This window comes from Heteronotia binoei, chromosome 5 (genome assembly GCF_032191835.1).
Source record: "Heteronotia binoei isolate CCM8104 ecotype False Entrance Well chromosome 5, APGP_CSIRO_Hbin_v1, whole genome shotgun sequence".
NCBI lineage: Eukaryota > Metazoa > Chordata > Lepidosauria > Squamata > Gekkonidae > Heteronotia > Heteronotia binoei.
The window spans coordinates 145,659,157-145,684,520 of record NC_083227.1 but is presented as its reverse complement, the minus strand read 5'-3'; the positions used below and the strand labels follow the sequence as shown (position 1 = coordinate 145,684,520).

At 40.1% G+C, this 25,364-nt stretch overlaps 1 protein-coding gene across 2 annotated transcripts in view; it reads left to right on the top strand.

Annotated features, from left to right (window-relative positions):
• The first annotated feature begins 205 nt into the window (after window positions 1-205).
• Window positions 206-25,364, top strand: part of PPP2R2B (protein phosphatase 2 regulatory subunit Bbeta) — a 417,322-nt gene continuing 392,163 nt past the window's right edge. Inside the window, exons 1-2 of one of the 2 annotated variants that reach the window (XM_060240555.1) lie at window positions 206-307; window positions 450-527. In XM_060240555.1, the coding sequence (XP_060096538.1) occupies window positions 298-307; window positions 450-527 (88 nt within the window). In that variant the 5' untranslated portion in view covers window positions 206-297. Of the gene's footprint in view, window positions 308-449; window positions 528-12,044; window positions 12,290-25,364 lie in introns of those variants that run through there. The other variant, XM_060240556.1, reaches the window with a different exon arrangement.

The window sequence follows — 25,364 nt, the reverse complement described above, 5'->3', positions numbered from 1 at the left end:
AAGAATGTAATATTTGTTGCACTTTTTTTTTACAAACTCTGATAAAGATGGGACAGAAATGATGTGTGTGTGTTGTTAGTATTCCGATGAAGAGAAGCTGTGATAAAGAATCTGACTGCAGGCCTTCTGATTCTGTGATGCTGCTGCTGCCAATGATGTATTGGGAGCTGACTCCAATTGCACCACTTTCAAAATAGCCTCAGATGGCACACAGAGAACAGACAGAGAAGCAATTCACAATGAAGGCATAATGTTTCCTCTTTCCCAGGAGGTTAGGATATCACTTTGCATTGCAGAATGTTTCCAGGTGAGTACACGTTTTTTTCCATTGAAATTAGAAACAGTGATTGTACATGCAAATACACATTTGTTAGTTTTGTAAAAATGACAAATCCTGAACATTCTGTTCATTTTATTCTTTCATTCTTTTGAAACATGCATTTCCACAGGATTTGGGAACCTCATACAAGATGTATTATGGTGCTTCAGTCAAGTAAAAGGAGCTATTGACACAGGGATCACAGAAGGTGAGGTTACTGTTCCTTTTGCCCTTGAAATCAAAGAGAACTAGTCCTGTAGCAGTTGCCTAGCCAATGATGGCTTTGTTCCTTTCTTCACATGTTGTTAAGTTATGCTGCAAATAAGTTGTCAGGGCTGAGTTTCCTCTTTCACGTGTATCTTAAGGAGGCCACTCAATTGGCTTACTTCTAAAATCTGAGCACTGTGAACCTTTCTGCATTCACAGCTTTTGCACACAATGATGGCTCAAGATATCAGTCGTTTGGAAGAAATCTTCACCTGTTTTTATTGGAAATAATTGTCTTGTTTCTCCATGACAACCAGCTCAATGTATTTGTTATACTGCATACATGATATTGCATTTCTTGTCAAAAAGTCTGAAAGGAGAGCCACAAGAAATTATTCAAGTGTCTGGCATAGCAGAATTCAATAATAAATATTTGTTTCTAATGGATCTGGGGCCTTTCTGCAGGTTACACGATGTTTTATTTATCTAAGTGATATTTCTGATTATTGCAGCTGAATATTGATGACTGTAGATAGCACCTGCTTTTACTGAATCATCTCTACCTTGTAATCTACTTTCCATACTGTTTCTAGTATAGCTTTTCTTAGATAGTTAATTGTTCATATTGTTTACATTCTCAAATTCCATAATAGTTCTACTGCGTTGTTCAATGGCTGTTTGCACTATTTATATCCTGTAATCTGCCCTAAATCTCAGTGAGAAAAGTGGACCATAAAGTAAATAAATACATTTGTCATCTGCTCAGGACTAGATACAACAGGGTTTTCTTCATCCCTAACTGATGTCAGACCACAGGCAAATAGAAACAAACAGAAAGCTATGGTTATTTATTGGCACTCATGTGATCCTAGTAATTAAGGGAAGCTAGAACTGAAACTTGTCATATTAGCTCTAGGAAACTGGCAAATACAAAGTCAGTTATTAGCAGGCCTCATTTTGGGAAGGAGCTCACAGGAGCAGAGCTCCAGAACCACTATTGAACTCTTTCTTTCTCCCCCCCCCCCAAAAAAGAAAAATACTTGCTTCTGGGCTCCACTGTTCAAACCCCCTATGAATTTTTTTTTCTGAATTCCAAGATTTGACAAACTTTCTGATATTTTTCCCCACCAAAAAAATGAACCCCCCCCCCAAAAAAAATATAAAGCAAACAGATGGAAATCGTTATCATGCCACTGTGGCCACATAGGAGAAAGTAATTGAAAAAGTATGATGGGAATAAGGTTTTATGATGACAATTCTCATTCAAAAAGCATTTTAAGGTAGATGTTGAGCTGATATAATTTAGTACATTTTCTGGCGATGTCTGGGGTGTGTGGCACATGCAAATAAGTTATGTAAATGAGTTGTGCTAATGAGCATCAGGACCTCTTTTTCTACAAAATGACCCCTGGTTATTAGTGATATGATACCAGTGTGTAGGAAGTCTAGGAAGCCAGTCCTGATGGATCACTGTGCTTCTTATCTCATGTAGCTTCAGAAAAGTAGTGCTCATCCCGCTCGACCTCTTGAAACTGACAAAGATAAGTGATGCTTCCTTTTATTTTTTGCAACTGAAAACAAGCTGTACAAATGAACTTCTACCCTCCTGAGCTGGTAGTGGCTGTAAAGATTAATCACCTAATCTTCTGAACACCCGGTCAGTAAGAACAGTAGAGAAGTGTCCATGCAGAGTTTTATTCTTTCAGAACTTCCTGAAGGACTTTCCAGTGGGACTCTGCTTTCCACCACGGGAAGCAGGACTGCAATTGTATGTAGTAGGGCCATAACTGGCTTCAATCTTCCTGAAGTATATGGAAGGGATACCTCCTTTCATCTTTTGGAGGACCAAAAAGAGTTATGAACTTCAGATCAGAGCTGTGAGTGAGAAAAGAGAGCAAAAACTCGAGTACTGCTAGGTTGCTAAAGTTTGAGGGAAACCAACTCTAATGGAACAATAGGTTCTCCTGGCAAACTACTAATATTAATGTTTAATTTTTTTGTTGTATTTTTATCCCACCCATCCCCCAGAATGGGGCTCGGTATGGCTAAAATTTACGGCAAATGGATATTGGCTTTATGACATAGTTGTTCAATTGGACAAAAAAATATGTTTAATTACTATGAAGAGTGTGAGGTATTACATTTTAGTGTATTGGGAAACCTGGGCTGAGGTCCATAGCCCTATTACACTCTTCTCTAGTGTTGTTTTAAGTGTCACACTGTTCCATTCTGGTTCATTCTTTGTTATCAGGGGTTCCAGGAGAGAGCAACTTCCACACTGAAATGACTATAAGTTGCAGGTCTCATTTGAGTCAATTCTACAGTCATTCTGCTGGCAGCAGTTCTCTGTCAACCTCTCACTAATCCAGAGATCACATCTTGAGCTGGGAAGCCTTCTCATTGAGCAAGCCATTGCATTTCTGATGTTAATTATTATCCCTCACTTCCAGGGCTAGCTCCAAGGTCAGCGGACATCTGTCAGTAGGTAATGCATCCCTATTGAATAGTCTGGAATTTGTCTGCAGAGTTATTGGAATATTGTATTAGAAAGCTAATAATAGAAGGCAGTGTTGGAAGACTACTTCTACAAAACCTAAAATGTATTAAACACATAATTAAAGCCTTTGAGACCTACAATCTAGAATTTTAATTATTTTAAAGTATCATCAAGATAAGAATTTCCCCATCTAATTGCATGTAATGCCATGGGAGAGAGTTTTGTTCTCCATGTATTATTCCTTTTAAGATCACAATGGGGTTCAGAGATATAGTTCAATCTATTACCACAAGTACTCAGTAGTTATTACACATTAAAATGGTATTGACAGCTTGTTTAATTACATTCTTCGTGTAAAATAGTTTTCAAAAAAATGAGGAACAATAAATATGACAAACTGGCAATGTTCATGTTGTAATGACTTCTCTATAGCATGAGCACATTGAATGTATGATGCAAACATCTGTAATTGTGTAACATATAACTGACGGCTGGGAATCTAGTCTTTCAAATCTTGGATAGCTATCTAAGGATCATTGGATTTGGCTGAGAGCCCAATTTTATTGGCTTCTTTTTTATTGCAGTCGCTAATTGCTTTCACAGCTTGCATCCTGCAGCCTGCATAGAAAGCGAAGTGCTATTACTTAATGCAAACTAACATTCAACCTAAATATTTAAAGGAGCAAACTACAATGAGATTGCAAGCATTATTGTGAGTATGGTTTAAAGGAATAATTGGTTTACACCCAAGGAAAACTGATCTATGCATTATCTTTAACAGAAGAAGAGAATCTTGCGGGTTTATATAGATTTATTAGATTTTTAAGCAATGCATAGGGGAGCCAATTTAATCAATGAACAAAATTCAGCATGAAACAAAGTCCCCTACATATTTCAGTTCTCAGACATAATTTCTAGATTTCTTCTATCCCACAGTATGCCACCAAATCAGTCTTTACCACATAAAACCTATTTCAGCAAATATCCTGAGGGCTAATAATAATGTGTTATGGTATACTCACAACAAAATTCCTTTTGTCTGTTCCACTTTTATGCACAACCATTGGACCTTCTTCATCTTCGTCTCTCCATCCTGCATTGTCCCATTTTAAGCACTTTCCAAAGCTTCTTTCAGGACCTCTACTGCTGCCATGAGTCATGCCACTTTAGACCAAGGGTGTCAAACTCATTTGTTTTGAGGGCCAGAACTGACATAAGTGAGACCTTGTTGGGCTGGACTATATGTGTCATAAAATGTAATGCCCTTTGGACCATCAGTTGCTAGGCTTCACATTCATTATCCCTTTCTTCTCAGGACTAGAGGTATTCTCACAGGACAGATTGTGGTTGGTTTGTGCCCAAATCTGATCCACCATACAGACATATTGGTTTTGGAAATCCTCTCTGTTTTTATTACTTGCAATGGAATGCCAGAAATAACATCTTGATTAAAATACACAAACACTCTTTTATTTAAATCTGAGTTTATTCCAAGTAACTATTTTTAGGACTGCACCAGATGGTTGTGGATTCCAGGTCAAACCTGGTCACACTACCCCAACCTATCCTACAGATTTATACTAAGTTAATAGTCATTCTCCCTAGGATCATCATCATCATCACATTTTATTTATATCCCGCCCTCCCCCGCCGAGGCAGGCTCAGGGCGGCTAACAACAGGAATTCAATACATACATTGTGTTATAACTAACAGCATAAACCTACAATTAATTAAAAACTATTAAAATTCTAAAAACAATAAAATTAACATTAATATATTAGTGCTATTATACAGATGGTGAGTTTACTTAGCAGTTTTAGTTAGTGAAGGATCCCCTAGGAGCTGTACTTTTGTTGATGGTAGGGCTTTTTTAAAATAAAAAAAAAAGCAGGAACGCACAGGAACACAGTTTTGGATGGCTTGGTGTCAGGGGGTGTGGCCTAATATGCAAATGAGTTCCTGCTGGGCTTTTCCAATAAAATAGCCCTGTGTGAAACAATGGTGACATCAGGGAGTGTTGCCTAATATGCAAATGAGTTCCTGCTGGGCTTTTTCTACCAAAGAAAAGCCCTGGAGACTAGTAATACAATGCTAATAGAATTCTCAGCATCCTCATCAAACTATAATTCCTCTGGATTGTTTGGGTAAATTTAGCCATAGTAGTTAAACTGATGAAGCCAATATAAATTTGAAATGTTAGATATGGCCCTGAGATTGTCTGAGTAGAAACTGTTCTTATCTTAGAATTTTTGCCTTTCTTTTAGCACTGAAGAAGGGTCAGACAAAAACCAAATGAGGGCAGTGGTAATTGAAAACAACCTTTGGGTGGAGTTGCATACAGAAGGTCCAAATTTCAAGTAGGTGATGTGCAATACCTCAGCATAGTAGGTGATCTGCAATACCTCAGTATAGACCTTGAAGACTTGCTGCCAGTCAGAGTAGACTCAATATCAGTCACAGCAGACACAGTAACAGCTGTGTGTGATCATTTACTGGGACGCTGCAGCTTTAAAAACAAGCTGTTACAAGTAATTTGAGTGCTTCAAACACTCACATTTTTGTTTATTTTTTCTGTCACTATTTCCACTCCCACACTTTTTTTCAAAGCTATATTTCAAAGCAATTTTCTCCCAACAATGGCATAAATAATGTCTTACAGAGGCCATTTTAGTCTTTTCTGTTGATCAAAAATCATAGGTAATTTCAAAGCTGACAATGCTAAACAAATGAGATTCAAGCAGTGAAAATTTCTCTGAACTCATACCACACATTTAGTTGTGAGGAAGGCTGGAGGCAATATTGTGAGTAGTTTCACCGCACAGTGAGTTAAAAGAAATTGAATGCCATCATTCTGTATAATTTCTTATCCAGGTTTATATAAAACATTTCAGACACTCTGTGTGAAGCACCATTCAAGGAACATTAATACTTGTTTTACTGTAGTGTGGTTCTTTTAATCACTTTTGTGCATGTACCTGCTAACCATAATGTGTAGTTACAGGCCTGCGACCATTTCTGATTGTATTTATTTTATTTTATTTATTTATTTATTTGTAATTTATATCCCGCCCTTCCCACCAAGTGGCTCAGGGCAGCTTACAACATATAAAATCTAACATAAGAGTATAAAATTAAGCATAAAAATTTAAGCAATTCACAATTTACATAGTTAAAAACTAAACATTTCGCACAGTTATATACTTAAAACATTAGAAACATACAGCGATCTTACAAACTACACTCAGTTTCAGGTTTCAGTGCCGGTTAGTTGTGAGCCAGCCAGAAGAGGGCTGTCTTACAGGCCCTGTGGAATTGAGCAAGGTCCCGCAGGGCCCTTACCTCTTCCGGCAGCTGGTTCCACCAGGAAGGGGCCATTACAGAAAAGACCCTATCCCTTGTAGATTTCAAACGGGCTTCCTTTGGCCCGGGGACAACAAGGAGATTTTGAGTTCCCGATCTCAGTACTCTCTGAGTTGTACTCATAGTTGTATGAGGACAACTAAAAAAAAATTAAACAACCTCCTGAATAATTAACTATGAATAATTATTATTTTTAAAAAAAGTTTTTCCTGAAGTACACATTGTTACAGAATATCATAGGAGAATCAGTGTTCTCTAAATATCCAGTCTCTTAAACAGAGAGGGGATTAGTTCTAAAATCAAACTCTATATTGTGTGAATCAAAGTAATTACATATAAAATTACCAAAAAAACATTACTTCATCTGACTCAGAATCCAAACAAAAGGATGCCTATGCTAGAGAACAAGTTATACTTTTTTAAGAGTGTCGTTCTCATCCATTTCATTTGCATATGGCTTATTCCTCCAGATTTGGAGTACATTGTGGATTTTGTTATAGTGGATCACACATTTTGCTATGTTCAACTGATACCTGCAATGAGGGCTTTTTTGGTAGAAAAAGCCCAGCAGGAACTCACTCAGGCCACACCCCCTGATATCACCATCGTTTCACACAGGGCTTTTTGTAGAAAAAGCCCAGCAGGAACTCATCTGCATATTAGGCCACAGCGCCTGACACGAAGCCAGCTGGAACTATGTTCCTGTGTGATCCTGCTTAAAAAAAAAAGAAGGCCCTGCCTGCAATCTATATTTAAGGTTATGTACCATTGACTTCTCAAGGAATGAAATTCACAAATTATTTACTTGAAACACAACAGGAAGCACACTATTCATAACAATAAGGCTACAATCTTAAAAATACTTGGGAGGTAAATTCCATTTTGAGGCTTTGATAAAATAACATGGTTAGGATTAGAATTTAGAGCATCACTGCTCTGCTTTATGGCAAAAATTAGTGTAATACCTGTTCTTTCAATACACTCTATTGTTTTTTTCCCCAGGAAGATGGTACAGAAGCTTGGTTCACCCCCCCCCCCCATACTCTAGTGTCCTGAGGTGACATGTGTTATGCTGTTTCCTTGCCATTCTTATCATTTCCTACTTATTTTCACTGCCACCAAAGGCTCTTGCCTGAGAATTCTTAGTTGGAACAAAAGCACATGATGGATTAGTTATATTTGGTAGACTAAAAGAAACATCAGTGTGTGTGTGGAGGGGTGGCTTTGAGGTAAATGGAAACCTCTAAATAAAACAGATTTTATTTAGAAGTAAAATAGCATAACAGATTCTGTGCAGTTTATAAGTATAATGATTTTAGATAGGTACATAATTGTAATGGTTTCTGATAAGAACAACTTTCCTTCTTTTGAGTCCCTTAAATAAATACAGTTAACAAAGGCTTATTTTTATCATGTGGCACAAAGGCTAATAACTTCCACATGGACTTCTTTTCTTCACTTAGGCGTATAACTGTCAACCGGTTTTTGGAGGAAAGCCTCCTTCTTCCAGATTCCAATGACTAGGCAGAGACGTTGTTCAGAGAAACAGTTTTAATTTTCACTTTTGCAAAAGTGGAGAGGGAGATCAAGTTGGATGGCTGTCTCCCTCTGGCTAATTCATGGTCAAACCTGAGCATATATAGATCACCGACGTAATAGGCCCTCCCTTCCCCTGTGGCAAACAGCCAATCAGAGGGTACAGTCTAGCTCCTCCCGTCCGCTGGCTCAGGTTATGACCATATCAAATACAAACATCCTACAACCATATAAGGTAAACATCCTACAGCATCATCTTCCCTTTGTTTTATTTCATTAAATTCAAAGTTCTAAACCTAATATAACTCTGCAACTAATACCTGCCCTAATGGCCTATTTGTTAAAATCATACTGATTTGGCTTACTAAGATTCTAAAAATGCTTTTTGCTCAATATTTCTTAAACCTAAGCCATAAAGAATAGAAAGCAATTAGAACAGATCTTTAGCTTTCATTTCTACGTTGCTATGAAACTTTAAGAGGAAACGCCTTGCCGCAAGCCACACTGACAAAAACCGGAAATTGCCAGCAGAGAGATAGGTACACAGTTTTAATAGGTCAGAGGAGTGATACTTGGCGTCTCTGCTAGTTATTCATTTATCCTTTTGCTTCTGCTAAATATTGATCTTGCCTTTGTTATCTAGCAAGCCTTAAAGCAAACGAGAAGCATTTATATTTACCTTAGATTATATAGGGCTAAGATCTATAAAGGAGCAGCAAGCAACATATGTTAGCAAGCTATTAATAAATTTGCAAGAGGAAACGCTTGCCCACAAGTCACAGGAAACTAGCCTAGGCCAGATGCTCTGTGTTTGCGGTCTTGTTTTATAGGCTAGGCGTTATGCTTGTGGTTTTGTTTTATATTCAATCTTCAAATGTCAGGAAAAAGGTGGGGGCTTCTCTCACACTCCAATCCACAGCACACTAAATCTCTTCATTCAGTCCACTTACTGTGTCCTTCCCTCACGCACACTAAACAAACGCTCTCTCCAAACTAGTCAAATCTACCTGTTAAGGCACAGCTACCTACCATCCAATCATAATAAACTTCAATCATCCATTCAGGTTCCCTCTTTCTTACTCTACAAGCCTACATTTTAACCCACAGCAACATACATATGGAACCTCACATTAGAACAAAGAAATAAAACACAAGTTATTTACATAGCAAAAAGACTGCAACTTATTCCTTAGAATGGAGGCAGGGGATAACAAGTTCTGTTTCTCAGCTTTGGGGTCCTATCTACATTATATACTGGAGTTTTTTTGAACAGGAAAGCACAGGAATGCAGTTGCAGCTGCTTTGGTGTCAGGGGGTGTGGCCTAATAAGCAAAAGAGTTCCTGCTGGGCTTTTTTGACAAAAAAAACCCTGTGCAAAACAATGGTGATATCAGGGGTGTGCCACAACCTGCTGGACTTTTTCTATTTAAAAAGCCCTGAGAAATAAAAATACTGTCCTTACAAGGCTATATTAGAGGTTACTGTAATACAGTATATGAAGCATGCTGAGCAGTACAGAGGGGCTATATAAACGCTAAATATTATTTCTACTCTTATAGTGCAAATACTACTAATGTACATTAGCGCTGGCCCAACAGTGTGTGGTGCTCCATCACACCCCCCCTGGTGATGCACAGCAAGGCAAGGCAGGGCAGCCCCCCCTTCCCTTCCCCACATGTTCACAGCACACTGTGTCAGGGCCCTGCAGGCCCAACGTGGTGTGCATCTTATCTTTAGAAGGATGGCGCTGAAGTGAAAGCTTCTCCCCCCTCATTTCTGGAGCTGGAAGGAAGGGGGAGCCAAGCCTTCCTCAGCATTGTTCTTCTAAAGATAAGATGCACATGGCATCGGGGCTGGCAGGGCCCTGGTGCGGCGCACTGTGATCGCGGCGGTGAAGGGAAGGGAGGGGTGGAGCGGCAAAGGGAAAGGACAGGCAAGGAAAGGTGGTGGTGGTGGCCGGCAGAGGAGGCAGGCAAACTAGGTGCTTGCCTGGGGCATCAGGAGGGGGAGAGCCCAATTTGGCACCCCCACCCTCCCAGCACCCTAGGCAACCACCTAGTTTGCCTAGTGGGCGAGCCAGCCCTGTGTACAATATGACCCTAAGACTACTTGTCTAGGAATAAGCCCTTTTGAAAAGGCCTGGGTAGGATTCTAAGTAAACTTGCTTGGAAAGGAACTCTTACTCTGATAAGCATGGTTTCATCATTGTAAGTCCATTGAAGTGTGTATGTCTGCTTAGGATGGCTCTGTAGAAGTGATTCAGTGACTACTTCTCATTACGTGGCAGGGAAGATTTAACCCAGAGGTCTTCAAACAGAGGCTGTGCCCCAACTTTTGTGTTCTGGTTGCCAACCTCCAGCTTAGGCTGGGTGTAGAATGACCCTACGGCAGTGTTTGCAAGTCTGTGGGTCAGGATGCAAAAGTGAGTTGCAAAGGCTCTGAAAGATCCTCGCACGCCGGTCATCCCTAACACTGGCTCCTGCCCTTTCCATCCTTCTCTTTCTTTCTGCCTCACCAGCGTCTTAGGTTCTCATGTCTTTGTGAAGAGGGGAAAACACCTTCAGACAATTAATAACATCATGGTAGTAGCTAAAAGGTAAGGAGCCCCATGGCGCGAAGTGGTAAAGCTGCAGTACTGCAGTCTGAGCTCTCTGCTCCTGACCTGAGTTCAATCCCAGTAGAAGCTGGGTTCAGGTAGCCAGCTCAAGGTTGACTCAGCCTTCCATCCTTCCAAGGTTGGTGAAATGAGTACCCAGCTTGCTGGGGTGAAAGCGTAGATGACTGGGGAAGGCAATGGCAAACCACCCCTTTAAAAGTCTGCCATGAAAACGTTGTGATGCGACGTCACACCAGAGTCGGAAATGACTGGTGCTTGCACAGGGGACTACCTTTACCTTTTTTTAGTAACTAAAGGGGGGGGAGCTGGAGGGTATGTAGGAGAAGATCAGCATGCCATGGAAAAAACAGGGGACAGAAAGAGACATTGCATTGCAGGGTGCTCTTTTGCCACTGCTCCTTCAGCAGCCCAACCTCTTGGCCAGCCCCTCACTGTACCTTACCTGATGTGTGAGGTGTAATTCATCACTAATCTCTTCATTGCCGTCTTCAGCTGCAATCACACAAATTGTATAGTGCACTTTCAGTCCGCTTTCCAACTGGAATTTACTCTGTGAATTGGCAAATATCCAGCTGGGAAGTGCATTGAAAGTGAATGGAAAGTGCATTATTTAGTGTGTGTGATTGCAGCCATGGTATATCTTCAACCTCCCCCCACCCCCACTTGCCTCCTCAAACCGCTCTAAGTCCCAGCTCTGATTCATAGCGAGGGCAGTTGCAACCTTTGTGTGATGCTTCTTGGTTTCTTACAAACATCTGATTTGGACATTGTAGGAAACGGTCTAGATTGGTGCCAAGGTCATCATTTGTCAAAAAAAAACCCCCAGCCAGCACTGGATTAAATTTGGACATGTGGGTCACCATCCTAAAAGCGAAGCACTGTCCTATGGGTATGACATCCTTAATTAGCGCCTTTCTCCACACTCTGCCTTTCCTCCCTTCCAATCCCTAGGAGGTTCTCATTCTGAGCGGGCAGCCCTATGGCAAGAGGGGGACGTTCTATTGCCAGCAAACTAAAGCGATTAAAAACCAATGCTAGAGTACTTTTGAAATTTCAGCGTTGGTGCGTATGTCTATATCTTTATAGGTAAAAAAAAAACCTGCACAAAGAAAAGGTAACCGAAAACAACCTGCTCGCCACCTTCCAAAGCTAACGCGTTTGCAGAGTTTTCCCGTTTCTGTCCCAGTGACGCGAAGGGAAAACGCCCTTTGCCTTTGCATTCCTCGGGTCTTTTGCCTCCTTTGGGACGCAGCTCCGCGATCCCGCATAGTTCGACCGTTGTACCCAAAGAGGACGCAACGGCGAGGTGACCGCACAGGTTCCCTGCCGCCTGGCTCCCTATGTGTGTGTTTCTTCTGTGTGTTTACAGGCGGGAGGGACTTAGTCAGCAAATCCTGTTCTGATGAGCTTCAGCCAATGAGGAGCCTCGCCCTGCTTGCTCGGGGGCTTCAGAGTTGGGAGCTGGATGCATGCAGAAATGTGAGGCGGTTCTCGCTGGCGCCGATGGCAAAAAATGGGGTCCGGCGACAGAGGTGACTTAGTGCTCCCAGCTCTGCAGCTCCTGGAGGGATTCTGGGATGCATCCACCATGTAGCCTGCTTTGCAAGCCCGGGGGGGCTCCTCATGGCTAGACGAGACTGTTTATCCTTTATTTGTTAATTTTGGGTTGGAAGATGAAATGCTTTTCTCGCTACCTGCCTTACCTCTTCAGACCTCCGAACACCATCCTGTCTTCCAGCTGCCACACCGAAGGTACAGATCAAAGAGGAGAGGGGCAGGAGGATGGGTGGTACACAAGGTACAGTCCAGAGCAGAGAGGAGGGGAAAGTGGGAGGAGAACGTGGCTAACCCCCCGCCCCGCTTTCCCCTCCCAGTCTCTGCTGACGTTGCCATTTGCCGCCAGTGCATGACCGTGGTGGTGGCAAAACCTTGTCTCGTGACTTCGGAAATCAGTGTGGCCTTGTGGAGAGTCAGTCATTTATCAAGATGAATGCTGCAAAAATCTGATAGGAGCAGAAAGGTCTTGGGAATACTTCAAGGAGCTAGGCTGTTTCTATAAAGTCGTGCAATTCTATTACTTTTTTAAAAAAATCAGCATGTGGGGGGTGGGTGAAGTGACTAGAACTAATGTAAAGATATGCCCCACAGCCAGCGCACTTCATTTCATTCATATATAGGCATGGATACATTACATTTTTTTTAAAGTAAGCTCCTGATTGTTTTCACTGTTTCAGTTATTTATATGGGTCATTTATACATCAGATCCTAGAATACTGAGCTGGCAGAATGCAATGCACTACATAAATTTGGAGGATGGATGCTGCCTGCCAGTTTGGTGTAGTGAGAGCCAGTTTGGTGTAGTGGTTAAGTGTGTGGACTCTTATCTGGGAGAACCGGGTTTGATTCCCCACTCCTCCACTTGCACCTGCTGGAATGGCCTTGGGTCAGCCATAGCCCTGGCAGAGGTTGTCCTTGAAAGGGCAGCTGCTGTAAGAGCTCTCTTAGCCCCACCCACCTCACAGGGTGTCTGTTGTGGGGGAGGAAGGTAAAGGAGATTGTGAGCCGCTCTGAGACTCTTCGGAGTGGAGGGCGGGATATAAATCCAATATCTTCTTCTATCTTCATCTTCTTCTGCCTCTGATATTTCTTCACACAAAACTCCCTGCAAATAGAAAAGCAGCATAGCAAGGGAAACACTTTTTTACACCTTTCTCTTTGTTTGAGGTGCTCATTTTCTATTTTCACAAAGCTCTTAACAGAGAGAAACATCCCAAAATGTGAGCCTTAGTGATCCTACAGTCCTGCCATGCACACAGTCCACTCTTATCACTTCAGTAGGCTGCCACCTAACTTCCACCTGCATATATAAACCAGGCCTCAGGGGGGGGGGGGTGTCACAAATCTGGGAGGAGGGGGATGCTGCATATCCAGTACTATATGCACTATATTTTAGTAAGTTTAGTAAGTTTAGTAACTTGATGGGAGGTAGGACATGCAAAACTATGTGATCAAGATTTTAGGGACTTTTTTCTTTCTTGGGGAAACTTTTCTACCTGTAATTTTTGTAGTGTGATGCATTGTATAAGAGAAATGTCAGGTGTTTTTTTTTTTATAAATTACACAGGGATTACATTCAGGAAATAGTATTCCTCTTGTGTGCAATAAAGATGGGCAGGTCATCCACCCCAAATATGTTTTTGACATCATTGTTGAAGATGCTTGTAAGAAAAATCAAAGGGCCAAACCCTGACAATTATGGTGTGTGCATTTATACCAGTATGTTGCTCTAATGCCTAAGTTTTGTTTATTCTGTGTAACGTGCTGGAATTCATCCCTATGGAAACTTCAAACAAGTGCTTAAGCATTTCTGTGATTCATGCTGTCAAAACCTATTTGCATCTTTAATGTAAGGCAAAAGCGAAGCACATTGTCTAATGTGTCTTTCATGCTAGTTGAATGTTAAAGCAGTTGTAGGAATACTAGAAGCACAGTTTGAGGTTAGGTTGTCTTGATCTGCATCTTTCAAACTTGCAACCACTTTTGAGCAATTTATGATTAGAAAAAGGGAGTAAGTGGTAAGCAGTGAAATTCCTTTGTCTCCTTATCACTCCCTCTCCATACTAAAGCTAGGTTACTGGGCCTGCTGGTATTGTTCTTATCCCGTGATCCCTGATGCGATGCGTGCCAATTTGTTGCATGGCACCAACTTGCTGCCCTGTTTCCTGATCGTTTCCACACTCTTTTCAAGTTCCCTTCTCTTTTGTTTACCCCCTTCACATTCCCTCCTTCCAGTCTTTTTTCATCTTTTACATTCTTCCCTTCCCTTTCTCTGTTTTCTTTCTGTCTTGAGTATCACTGTCCTTTGCCTTTACCCATGCACCTCCACTGAATGGTGTAAAGCGAAGTTTAGATAAAAACAAGCAATGACTGGATGCACATTCATTTTTGTGTAATACAGCTAAACATTCAGATGAAAAATAAATAAATAAATAACCTTTGGGTTAGATTCTGCTAGCTTTTCTGCTCAGTGTTGGCCAATTCCTCTGCTTACCGGAGAGCCGGTTTGGTGTAGTGGTTAAGTGTGCGGACTCTTATCTGGGAGAACTGGGTTTGATTCCCCACTCCTCCACTTGCACCTGCTAGCATGGCCTTGGGTCAGCCATAGCTCTGGCAGAGGTTGTCCTTGAAAGGGCAGCTGCTGTGAGAGCCCTCCCCAGCCCCACCCACCTCACAGGGTGTCTGTTGTGGGGGAGGAAGGTAAAGGAGATTGTGAGCCACTCTGAGACTCTTCGGAGTGGAGGGCGGGATATAAATCCAATATCTTCATCTTCTTCTTCTGCTTATTACAGCCCCCATTCTACATGGCTTTTGTCTGTGCAGATCCCATGGTCCCAGACATAGCCCTTTTGGTGGTCATAGGGGATGTTTTCCTCCCTTATTCAGCAGTGGGAAAACAGGCTGGATCCAAGCCCTCATACGTCCACTGAGACTTGCTGAGGGGCACTACAATAAAATCATTGCTGAAAGTACTAGGTGCACAATAAAAATTTTAAGTGTCATAGAATTTGTATATATATCCGGGCTCAACAAATCCTATGAACAAAGTTGCTATGACACTTAAAGTTTTTATTGTGCACCTAGTACTTTCAGCAATGATTTTATTGTAGTGTCTCTCAGCAAGTCTCAGTATACACACCAGTTTGGTGTAATGGTTAAGTGAGCAGACTCTTATCTGGGAGAACCGGGTTTGATTCCCCACTCCTCCACTTGCACCCGCTAGCATGGCCTTGGGTCAGCCATAGCCCTGGCAGAGGTTGTCCTTGAAAGGGCAGCTGATGTGAGAGCCCTCTCCAGCCCCACCCACCTCACAGGGTGTCTGTTGTGGGGGAGGAAGGTAAAGGAGATTGTGAGCCGTCTGAGATTCGAGGGCGGGATATAAATCCAATATCTTCTTATTCTTCTACACACACACACACAGCTATTCCAAATGTGGGTCTAGGGCACTGAGTGTTATTGAGCTTATTTGTCGTGAACTTTTTGGAAGCAAATGGCTCCTTAGTAAATCAAAAACACAGAGGAAATTTTCTCCATAGAGGAATGGGAGTCCTTGGATGTTAAGGTGATTGCTGTAGCTCAAGCACATAAGGATTCTTTGTTGATTTGTTGGATCCTTAACAATGTTAGAGGAAGAAAAATCCAGAAATGCACACATTCTATAGAGAAAGATTTCAAGCCTATGTATTAGGTAATGTGAACCATAAGAACCTAGGGGAATTTGGGAAAAAGAACTTAGCCATCAGAAGGTTTTGGTAATAAGAAAAAGAATTCTTTATCTAATGATTTAATCTGAGCCACTCAGTCTGTATTAATGCACTTAGTTACTATAAGCAAAGTGATACTAGACTAAATAATGAAGTGATATGTTTGGCTTTGATGGAAATAGTCAGCAATCAATCCCTGTAGGCCTAATTAAAGGCACATAATAATGATTCTCTTCTCCTAACCATGGCATGAGTCAACCAGCTGAAAAATGTTATACTTCAGAAAGTGATTCCACTCAGACTTTCGTTCGTCTCACATTCATGCAGATAGGAAAACATGGTATTCTATTTACAGTATTTATCTTAATTCCATATCAATGATCCCTGGTTGAATGGCCATTACTGTCTTTCTTGGTGCCCGTTTCCTCCCCAGAGCAAAGAGCCAACCCCGACTTTTCACCACCTTACTGAAGTTCCCAGGATAAGACATTTAGATTTGTAAGGAGCACTCATTTGGAAACAGCTGCTTCCATCATGGAAGGATGTTTTGCTTGATATTTCCCAACATGTTGTGATAGCCCCGCCTCATGGCAGCCATTTTGTGGCAGCACTCACTAGTCTTTTGGGGCTCCTTGTTCTTTTTTTGTGTAGCCATAGTACGCACTTCTCTGTCCTTCAGAGTATTTTATCTACACAGAATCTGTAGTCTGTTACAAACATCTCAAAAAACAAAACCACATTACTTCATTTACACTTGTATTTTATTCCATTCTCTATTTTGAAATTATTTCTAGGGGCATAGTCCACTGAGAATCTTTGTATAAAAATTATGCATACTCTTGAATAAAGTCTATTCATTTCTGTGGCATTTGTACTGGATATGAGTATCCCATATGTCCACATTTCCAATTTCAAGAATTCATCAAATAGAAAGAGAATACCTAGCATTTATTTACAGCTTCCAGAGAGAATGTGCCCACATCTGTCATAGGTATTATCTTCTGTCCATCTTAGCCAATAATCATGTGTGTGGGGGGGAAATCCCATTATTTATTTATATTCTTGTACTACACATTTCCTAAAAATTACTGGGTGACTTACAATAAAAACCTCAAACACCTCAGTGTATAAGCGCACAGCTTACAACCATGCATATCCCATAATGCATCCCTTTTTAAAAAACTGAAGACAATTCAAAGGTGCAAGGGTAAAAAGAAACCAAAATGGTTCACAGGAGTTAATGCTTTCCCTAAAGTAAACCTACTGAACACAGTAGGACTTATTTATGAGTAAACAACATTGGGATCGACAGGGCTTTTTTTTGTAGAAAAAGCCCATCAGGAACTTATTTGCATATTAGGCCACACACCCTGACACCAAGCAAGCTGGAACTGTCCTCCTGTGTGTTCCTGCTCAAAAAAAGCCTTGGGGATTGAGTTGTCAGATGTTTTGCTATACTCCCCGATGATCATGACTGTGTTATGGCCAAAAGCTACCTATGTGGCACAAAAAGCCTTGTGGGCCAGTATAAGGATGGGTACAGCATTTCCTACCTTGTGTCCCTCTGCCTTCTTGGATGTCCATGCTGTCCTTGACCATACTTCTCTCCAGAGGTAATTGTAGAAGAACTCAACTATCTTAAGGAGGTGCTGCCCTGTCCTTAACAGTCATGATGAAGCAGAGCTTTCTGAAGAGAGCTGATTATGACTGGGAAGGGGAGGAAGAGGGGACAAGAACAGCTGCAGTAAGTAGCCAGGCTCTGAGACGAAGACTTCCTATTACAAACCAAACCAAACCTCAGCCCCTTTGGTTGGCTATTCCTGCCAGATTCTCTTTAAGCAAATAAAGAGTTAACAGCAGCATTCAGTAAGAATGATGAACAGGCAGAGTTAAGCATATTCAGATCCCATGTGTTTAATTCTCCCATTGAAGTTCATACAGTTTTAAAAGTGCTTATCTTTGCTGGATCATGCCCATTAATGATATCAAATTGCATTTTACATGCAGGATTTTTTTAAAAAAAATCAATAGCAGTAATTTTATTTTGTTTTTCTATAGGCTGTCTTGACAAAACAGCAAATATCAATCAGTTTTGTTTAGGAGTTAGAAAAATGTTCTGTTTACTTCTATCGAATAAAAGTAATACACGGCTGATCTCACCAGGGTTAAGAAGCTCATTTGCCCAGAATAGGACCAAAATCCTAGCTAAGCACCTTTAACTACACTGCTATGTTCATTCACCTGATAGTAAGTCCCACTGATATCAATGGAAACTATTTCTCAATCAATTGTATCTATTTTTATGTATTAACTTTACTTATAGCCAGCCTTTACAGTCAAGAATGAAACAGAACTAGGATCACAAAAAATAGAAACAATGTCAAAAAAGTATCAGATGTGATATGTCACAAACAATGAAAAAATGGAATTACAAAGCAGTGCTTCAAGAACAAGATAATAAATGCAGTAGACTACAGTCCAGGGGCTTTATAAAGCACCTTCCATTCCATTATTCTACAGCCTTATTCCTTTAATATAAATGCCCTCCTGAACTATTCTATTTTACAGTTTGCAGAATGACAAGTGTAAGAATTCGTGAGTTTGGCTTTACACATTATTTCACTGGGGAAGCTCAGGAGATCAACATGTGATCAACTCATATTTTAAATCAGTGGCAGGTTTGGTCCCCAAATCTGGGCAATTAGACATATCACAATTACTAGCATTTGTTATAATTGTTGAGAGCCAATGCATCCAATTTGAACTTTGAAAGCATAGTAATAGCACAATAGTGCTGATTTTAGCATCAAGAAATAGTTGAAAGAAACAGGGCCAAAAACTTATGAAGTTTACCTTTGTGATAGATCAGGTTGCCCATTTGTGTCTTTAAGAATTGTATATTTGTAGAATCTTGGCATGTGTGTTCTGAGGTTGGATAATCAGCTGAAATTCTCCTCTTCCAACACAAATAGTAAAACTACAAGAGTCCTGTTCTGTATTGGTTCTAGAAACTATGATGATAGATGACCCTTTGCTTCTATTTGAGTTAAATTGTTTTTTCTCCAGTTAAATGTACAATTCTTATCATATTCTGTTTTGGCTTTCCCCTACCCATTCCCAGTAGGCCACCAATTTTGGTTTTAAAAGGTTATGTTTTCCACTTCACAGAATCCTGCTTCCCCACCTCCTATTCCATCAACTTTGGGACAAAACATATAGCCTCCAGAAAGATGTTAATTGGGAGTGGGAGCCTAGTAAAAATAATAGTGCAGTCCCAAGCACAGTTATACCCTTCTAAGCCCAATGACTTTAATTGATTTAAAAGGTTGTAACTCTGTTTAGGATTGGACTTTAAGCCACTTTTCTTCACTCAGACATGTGTATAGCTGTCTGGCTTGAAGTAAATTGGTTCAGCCATCCATTAGAATGTAGAAGATCATAAGGGGAATTTTGGTATGTTGCCAAGGTTTGTATACTATTCTGTGCTATACTTGAGCATCATGCAAGCTTAATGATATAGATACAGCAATCCCTCTGCCCTTCCTTCAGACTGATTACAGAATACATTGAAGGCTGATAATTCCAAAGTTTATTATAAATAGATGTTTCATATTGTATATCTGTTTTTAATATAGCAATGTGCTTCTTTCAGCTGTCAGCCTTTCCTATACATTATCTGGCACTGAAATCTTTTTCCTCCTAGTACATTGGCTTTGAACATCTATGTTTGGACTAATGTGCTGTATGAGGGACTGCCATTGAAGATGACCAGAAGCTTCAATAGATACAAAATGTAGCAGTCTGGTTAGTGTTTGATATTGGCTGCTTGGAATATAATACCCATACTTCAGTATCTGTATTCGTAACTTTTTGGTTCTGGGCACATTTCAAGCATTTTCCAGCTTAGGAACATCTTATCTAATGGACTGTCTCCCATTACATCCCCATGTTCCAGCTCCATTCCTTGGATGATTGCCGCCTTACTATATCCTTTACCTGGCATTCTGTGTCAGCTCATGCAAGAACATTCTCAGTAATAAGTGTAGTACTTTGAAATGGCACACCTGTACAGCTGTGGAGGGCATCACAATTGGGTATTTTTCATAGGGCATACAAGACATTTATTTTAAAGAGCATTGTTGGAAGTCAAATGAAAAGTTGATTTTGTTGGCAGAGGGTGTAGAAGATAGTATATAATAATGGCTGCTTGGTAACTGTAGAATGAAATGTTATTTTGTTATTTTTTGTTATTTTTTGAGTGTGCGGGAAATTTGGTCTGCTAGAATCATGGATGGAAATGTTTCCTAATGATGATGTATATTCTTTTTACTCTGCCGTGCATGGAACTTACTCAAGATTAGATGGAATCTTAGTCTCTCAAGAAATGAGGAATTGGGTAAAAGATATGGAGATCGGGATGATTAAGATTACTGATCATGCCCCTGTTTCAGCCTTTTTGCAAATAGGTCATTGTAATAGATCGTATAATTGGAAGTTTAATCCATGGTTAGTGGCAGATGAAGAAAGTAAGTGTAACATTAAAAATGCAATGGAAAAATATTTTGAAGAGAATAGGAAATCAGATACTTCATTAACAATAGTATGGGAAGCAATGAAAGCCACTATTAGAGGTGTGTGTATACAGAATTTGGTGAGATTGAAGAAGGGTAAAGATAGGAAAATTAAAGAAGTAGAAGAAGAAGTTAGAGTATTGGAGGAGAAATTTAGGAAATCTAAGAAGAAGGAGGATAAAGAACAAGTAATTAGGAAAAGGGAAGAGTTGAATGTATTGGATGTTAATAGGACTACGTTAAAATTATGGTATAACAGACAGAAGTATTATGAGTTTGAAGGGAAAGGAGGAAGAATTTTAGCAAATAAAATTAAGAATTTTCAGGTTAGGAAAAATATTAAGGCAATCAGGAACGATATAGGGTTTTTGGAAACTGAACCTAAAATGATACTAGAGAATTTTATAGAATTCTATAACAAATTGTATGCAAACAAAGGGATTAAAAAGGAAGATATAGAAAAATTCTGTGAGGGGTTGGAATTTTTAGAATTAAGTGAAGATAGTAGGAAAGAATTAGATAAGGATATAACGGAGGAAGAAGTTAAGATGGCTATAGATTCTATGAATATGCAATCTGCACCCGGACTGGATGGTTTTAATGCGGTATTTTATAAGCATTTTAAGGATGTATTGGTGCCTCATGTGACTGAATTGTTTCAAGGAATTTTGGATGGATCTCCTACACCGCCTACATGGTTGGAGTCGAGATTGGTGTTAATTCCGAAACCTGGGAAAGATCAGACTTTAAGGGATTCATATAGGCCAATTTCAATCACCAATATGGATTATCGAATATTTGCAAAGGTTATGGCAATGAGACTCAAAAAATGTATTGCACAATTGATAGGGAAAGAGCAATTTGGGTTTATGCCTCAAAAATATTTAGTAGAGGCAGTTAGGAAGGTGATGGGTATGGTTTATTTAGCTAAAAATAAGGATTTGCCGCTTACGCTTTTGGCGTTGGATATTTATAAGGCCTTTGATTCTGTGGATTGGACATACATGAAGACTATATTTCAAAAGTATAGGTTTGGGGAGAAATTTCAAAATATGATTGAGGCAATATATTCTAAATCTAAGGCGTTGATAGGAGTTGGTGGTTCAGTAGAGGGATATGTTCAGGTATTGAGTGGTACGAAGCAGGGATGCCCTTTATCCCCTATGTTATTTATTTTAGCATTGGAACCGTTAGTGAATAAATTAAAAAAGGATAAAAGAATTATAGGCTTTGAAGTTCCAGGGAAAGGGAAAATAGATGGGAATCTCTTAACAATGTATGCAGATGACATGATGGTGACAATTAAGGATGTGGAGCCCGCAGTGGCACCTTTAAAAAAGATACTACAGGAATTTGAGGAAGTGTCAGGGTTAAAAGTGAATTTTTCAAAATCTTCAATGATGTGTGTTAATGTAAAACCAGGGTTACAATTAGCAGCTTCAAAAATTTTGGGTATTCCCATAGCAAATAAAATGGTGAAATATTTAGGGGTTAATATTCCTAGGAATATTAAAAAAATATTTGAGTATAATTATAAAAAAATCTGGAGTGGAATTCAAGTTAAAATGAGAGACTGGAGGAAGAGGAAGGAGTCAATTAGTACAAGGAATGCCATGGTTAAAATGTTTCTAGTTCCTAGGTTGACTTATTTATTTTATGTATTGCCTTGGCATATACCAGAATACGTACTGAAGAGATGGCAAGGAGATATAGATAGATTTGTTTTTGCATCAAAGAAACCAAGGACAGCCAATAGGTATAGATATTATGGTATTAAAGATGGGGGATGGGGGATTCCCAATATAATTTACTATTATGATGCATATCAATTAAGGCACTTAATGATTTGGTTGGAGGGAGAGTTAGGAGAAGAGCTGAACGGGATAGAAAAGGAAAATTTAGAGGTAGTAGGAGGAAAGGAAAGTTTATTTGATAGAACGAAAAGGAGGAAGAAGATAGGTGATAAATTATCAACCTTTATAGGGCCCAGTAGGGTATGGGAGAAGTGGAAGAAAGAACTCGCTCCGGAGATATCATCTATTATTAAAATGTGGTACTATGATAAATTTGCTCCATTAAGGGGATCACTGTCAAAGGAAGTAGGAGATAAACTGAAGAGGATTACGATTCAAGAATTGAAAGAGGTTTGGGGTACTGATGGGGTGAAGAAAGAGGAGTATAATATTTTGAATAATATTAATTGGTTGTTAAAAAGTCAAATCTCCTCATTGCTGAAGGAGGAAGAACTTAAAAATATTGGTAAAAGAATTAATACTCCCTTTGAAAAATTGGTGAAAGAGTATAGAGAAGATAAGTCAAAAATAGTTTCAAAATTGTATAAGATTTTATTAGGTACAGGGAAATCTCCGAGAGAATTTTTGAAGGAACATTGGGAAACAGATATTGGAGATAAAATTTTAGATGAAGATTGGGAGAGGATGTTTAGATTACCTCCCTTTGTTACAACATCTAGGTTAGTGCAGGAGCAGGGATTGAAGATGATACAGAAATGGTATTATACACCCATTAAGATGTATTATATTTCTAAATCAGGGAGTAAAAATTGTTGGAGGAAATGTGGAGAAATTGGAACTTTCAGTCACATGTGGTGGGATTGTCCCTTAGTGAAAAAATTCTGGATGCAGGTTGGCATAGAGATGACAAAGATTATGGGATGGAAAATAAGTATATCCAAAGCAATGGCAATTATTAATTTGGATGGTGTGGGATTAAGATCAAAAGAGGATAGTAAATGGATTAATTTGATGTTAGTAGCAGCAAGACAAGTGATAGCAAGGAATTGGAAAGAAGCTGAGGAATTGACAATTAATCACTGGAGGGATAGAATGAATAATATAATTATTTTGGAGTATTTAACGATGAAGATACGAAGAATGAACGGATTAAAGGTTAGGGAACAGGAGGAGGGGTGGTTTAGGAAGATGGTGAGATATTTGGAAAAGTTTAAACAATTTAAGACGATTGGTTGGTTAATAAGATAATGAATGGATAAGATGTTTAAATAGAGTGACGGAGTTGTATTTGGACGAAATGTTAATAGTTATAAATTTATGGAATATTATAATGTATCTATGGCCTGGGACTCTCACAGAAGTGGATTGGTGGTGGAATACATAACAATAAAAATTTTTATAAAAAAAAGAAAAAAAAAAGAATGAAATGTTATTTTAATTTTGCAACCTGATATTGCTATTTAATAATGGGATTCCAAGAAGACTAAGAAGGGTATAAATGAAGTTAACGGGCTTAAAGGGGTGTGACTCTGCTTAAGACTGAATTACAAGGTATCCTGTGTGTTTGGAGAAAGGCAGGTGCAAATATAAAAATAAATATATAGACAAAGAACAGAGTTTCTATCGGAGGCCTGTCAGAAAAGTGATATATAAATATCTTCCAAGGGTAATTTATTGAATGGGTGAGACATTGTGAGTTGGTAAGTGGGTTGGACTTGGAAAGAAAGATGCCAATGTTCAAATAATTGCTCATTATGAAGCTCATTGGATGACTTAGGGCTTATCATTGTCTTTTAGTCTAACTTGCATGGAACAATAAGGGTAAAATAATATTTCTGTCAGTACCTTGAAGCAAGGGCCAGATATAGATCTAATAAGCAACTGGTTGCTAGCTAACTAGAAGAACAATCCAGCCACAGTTAAGCCATTTAAATTCTGTTGATTTCAGTAAGAAAGTTAAACATGTGCTTATGCCTTCCACTGTAACCAGTACTGCTTAGAAATGTTTAACTGTGACTAGATTGTGCCCTATTCTGACTAATATTTTGCTCTTCAGTTTCAATCTTATTTTTACCTAGGGCTAGCCCAAGGGGTTTCAGCATCCTAAGCCAACTAGTAGCTAGGTGACCCACTCCATCTCCATGGCTTGGGATGAGCTGACCTTGGGTTCTTTGTGTTCCAAATCACTGCACTGAAGGTGCCATGGTCCCAGCCTACCCAGGCACACACTAACTTGAGTGGCTGCATCACTATAGTGACCATGGTTCAAGCTAGGTGGATACATACAGATTTGAGTGTGCCCCAAGCCATCATGCTGAAGTTGCTGCTACAGCAGCCTCAACCAGGTGGGTGTGCCTAGACTTGGGTTTGCCTCAGGCCCCAGCAGCAAAACAGCTGCACCCCAAGCTAGGCTCACTAAGATGCTGAGCTAATGCACCACAGCCAGGTGAAAGAGAAGGAGCCACCGATTGCCTGCAAGTTAAGCTGGTGGGAAGCCCAGCAATGGCAGAGCTTGAGGCTGCTTGCTCTCCCTCTCTTGTATATGAAGGTGGGGGGAAGTGCTGGAACTGGGGGTGCTGCTCAGGGTTGCATCTTGCCACCCCTGACAGTCACCTAGTTATGCTGACTGGGTGTGCTAGCCCTGATCTTACCACTTTGTTTTGGTTATCTGCATTACTTGTTCTTGCCACTGATGGATAGAGCAAATCTTTATATAAAAAAGAAGAGAAGGACTAGGAAATAATTAATATCCTTCCTATATATATATATAATAAAAGTCCTGCGGTATCGGCACTTTCCGGTTGTCCCGTTGGCTGTGGGGTGCACTCCATCAACCACTGGCTTATCAAACATCAGTCAAGCGCACTTGAGTTGTATTGGCTGACTCCACTCTCCCCCACCCACTGCCAGCCTGGCAATGTTCAAACAAACTGCCAAAATGTCTGTCTCATCTCACAAAAGCCAAAATTCTTCTCTCACCTCATGAAAATGAAGACATCTGCTCCACTTCTTCATGTCATGTCCATAGAAGTTCCAGCACTTCCCCCACCTTCATATACAAGAGAGGGAGAGCAAGCAGCCTCAAGCTCTGCCATTGCTGGGCTTCCCACCAGCTTGACTTGCAGGCAGTTGGTGGCTCCTTCTCTTTCACGTCTGCTGGAGGGCGCTCTCCTGACACTTCCTGCAATGTCTGGCAGGGTCTGGGAGTCACCACCACTGCTCTCCCCAGCCTCCCAAGGCT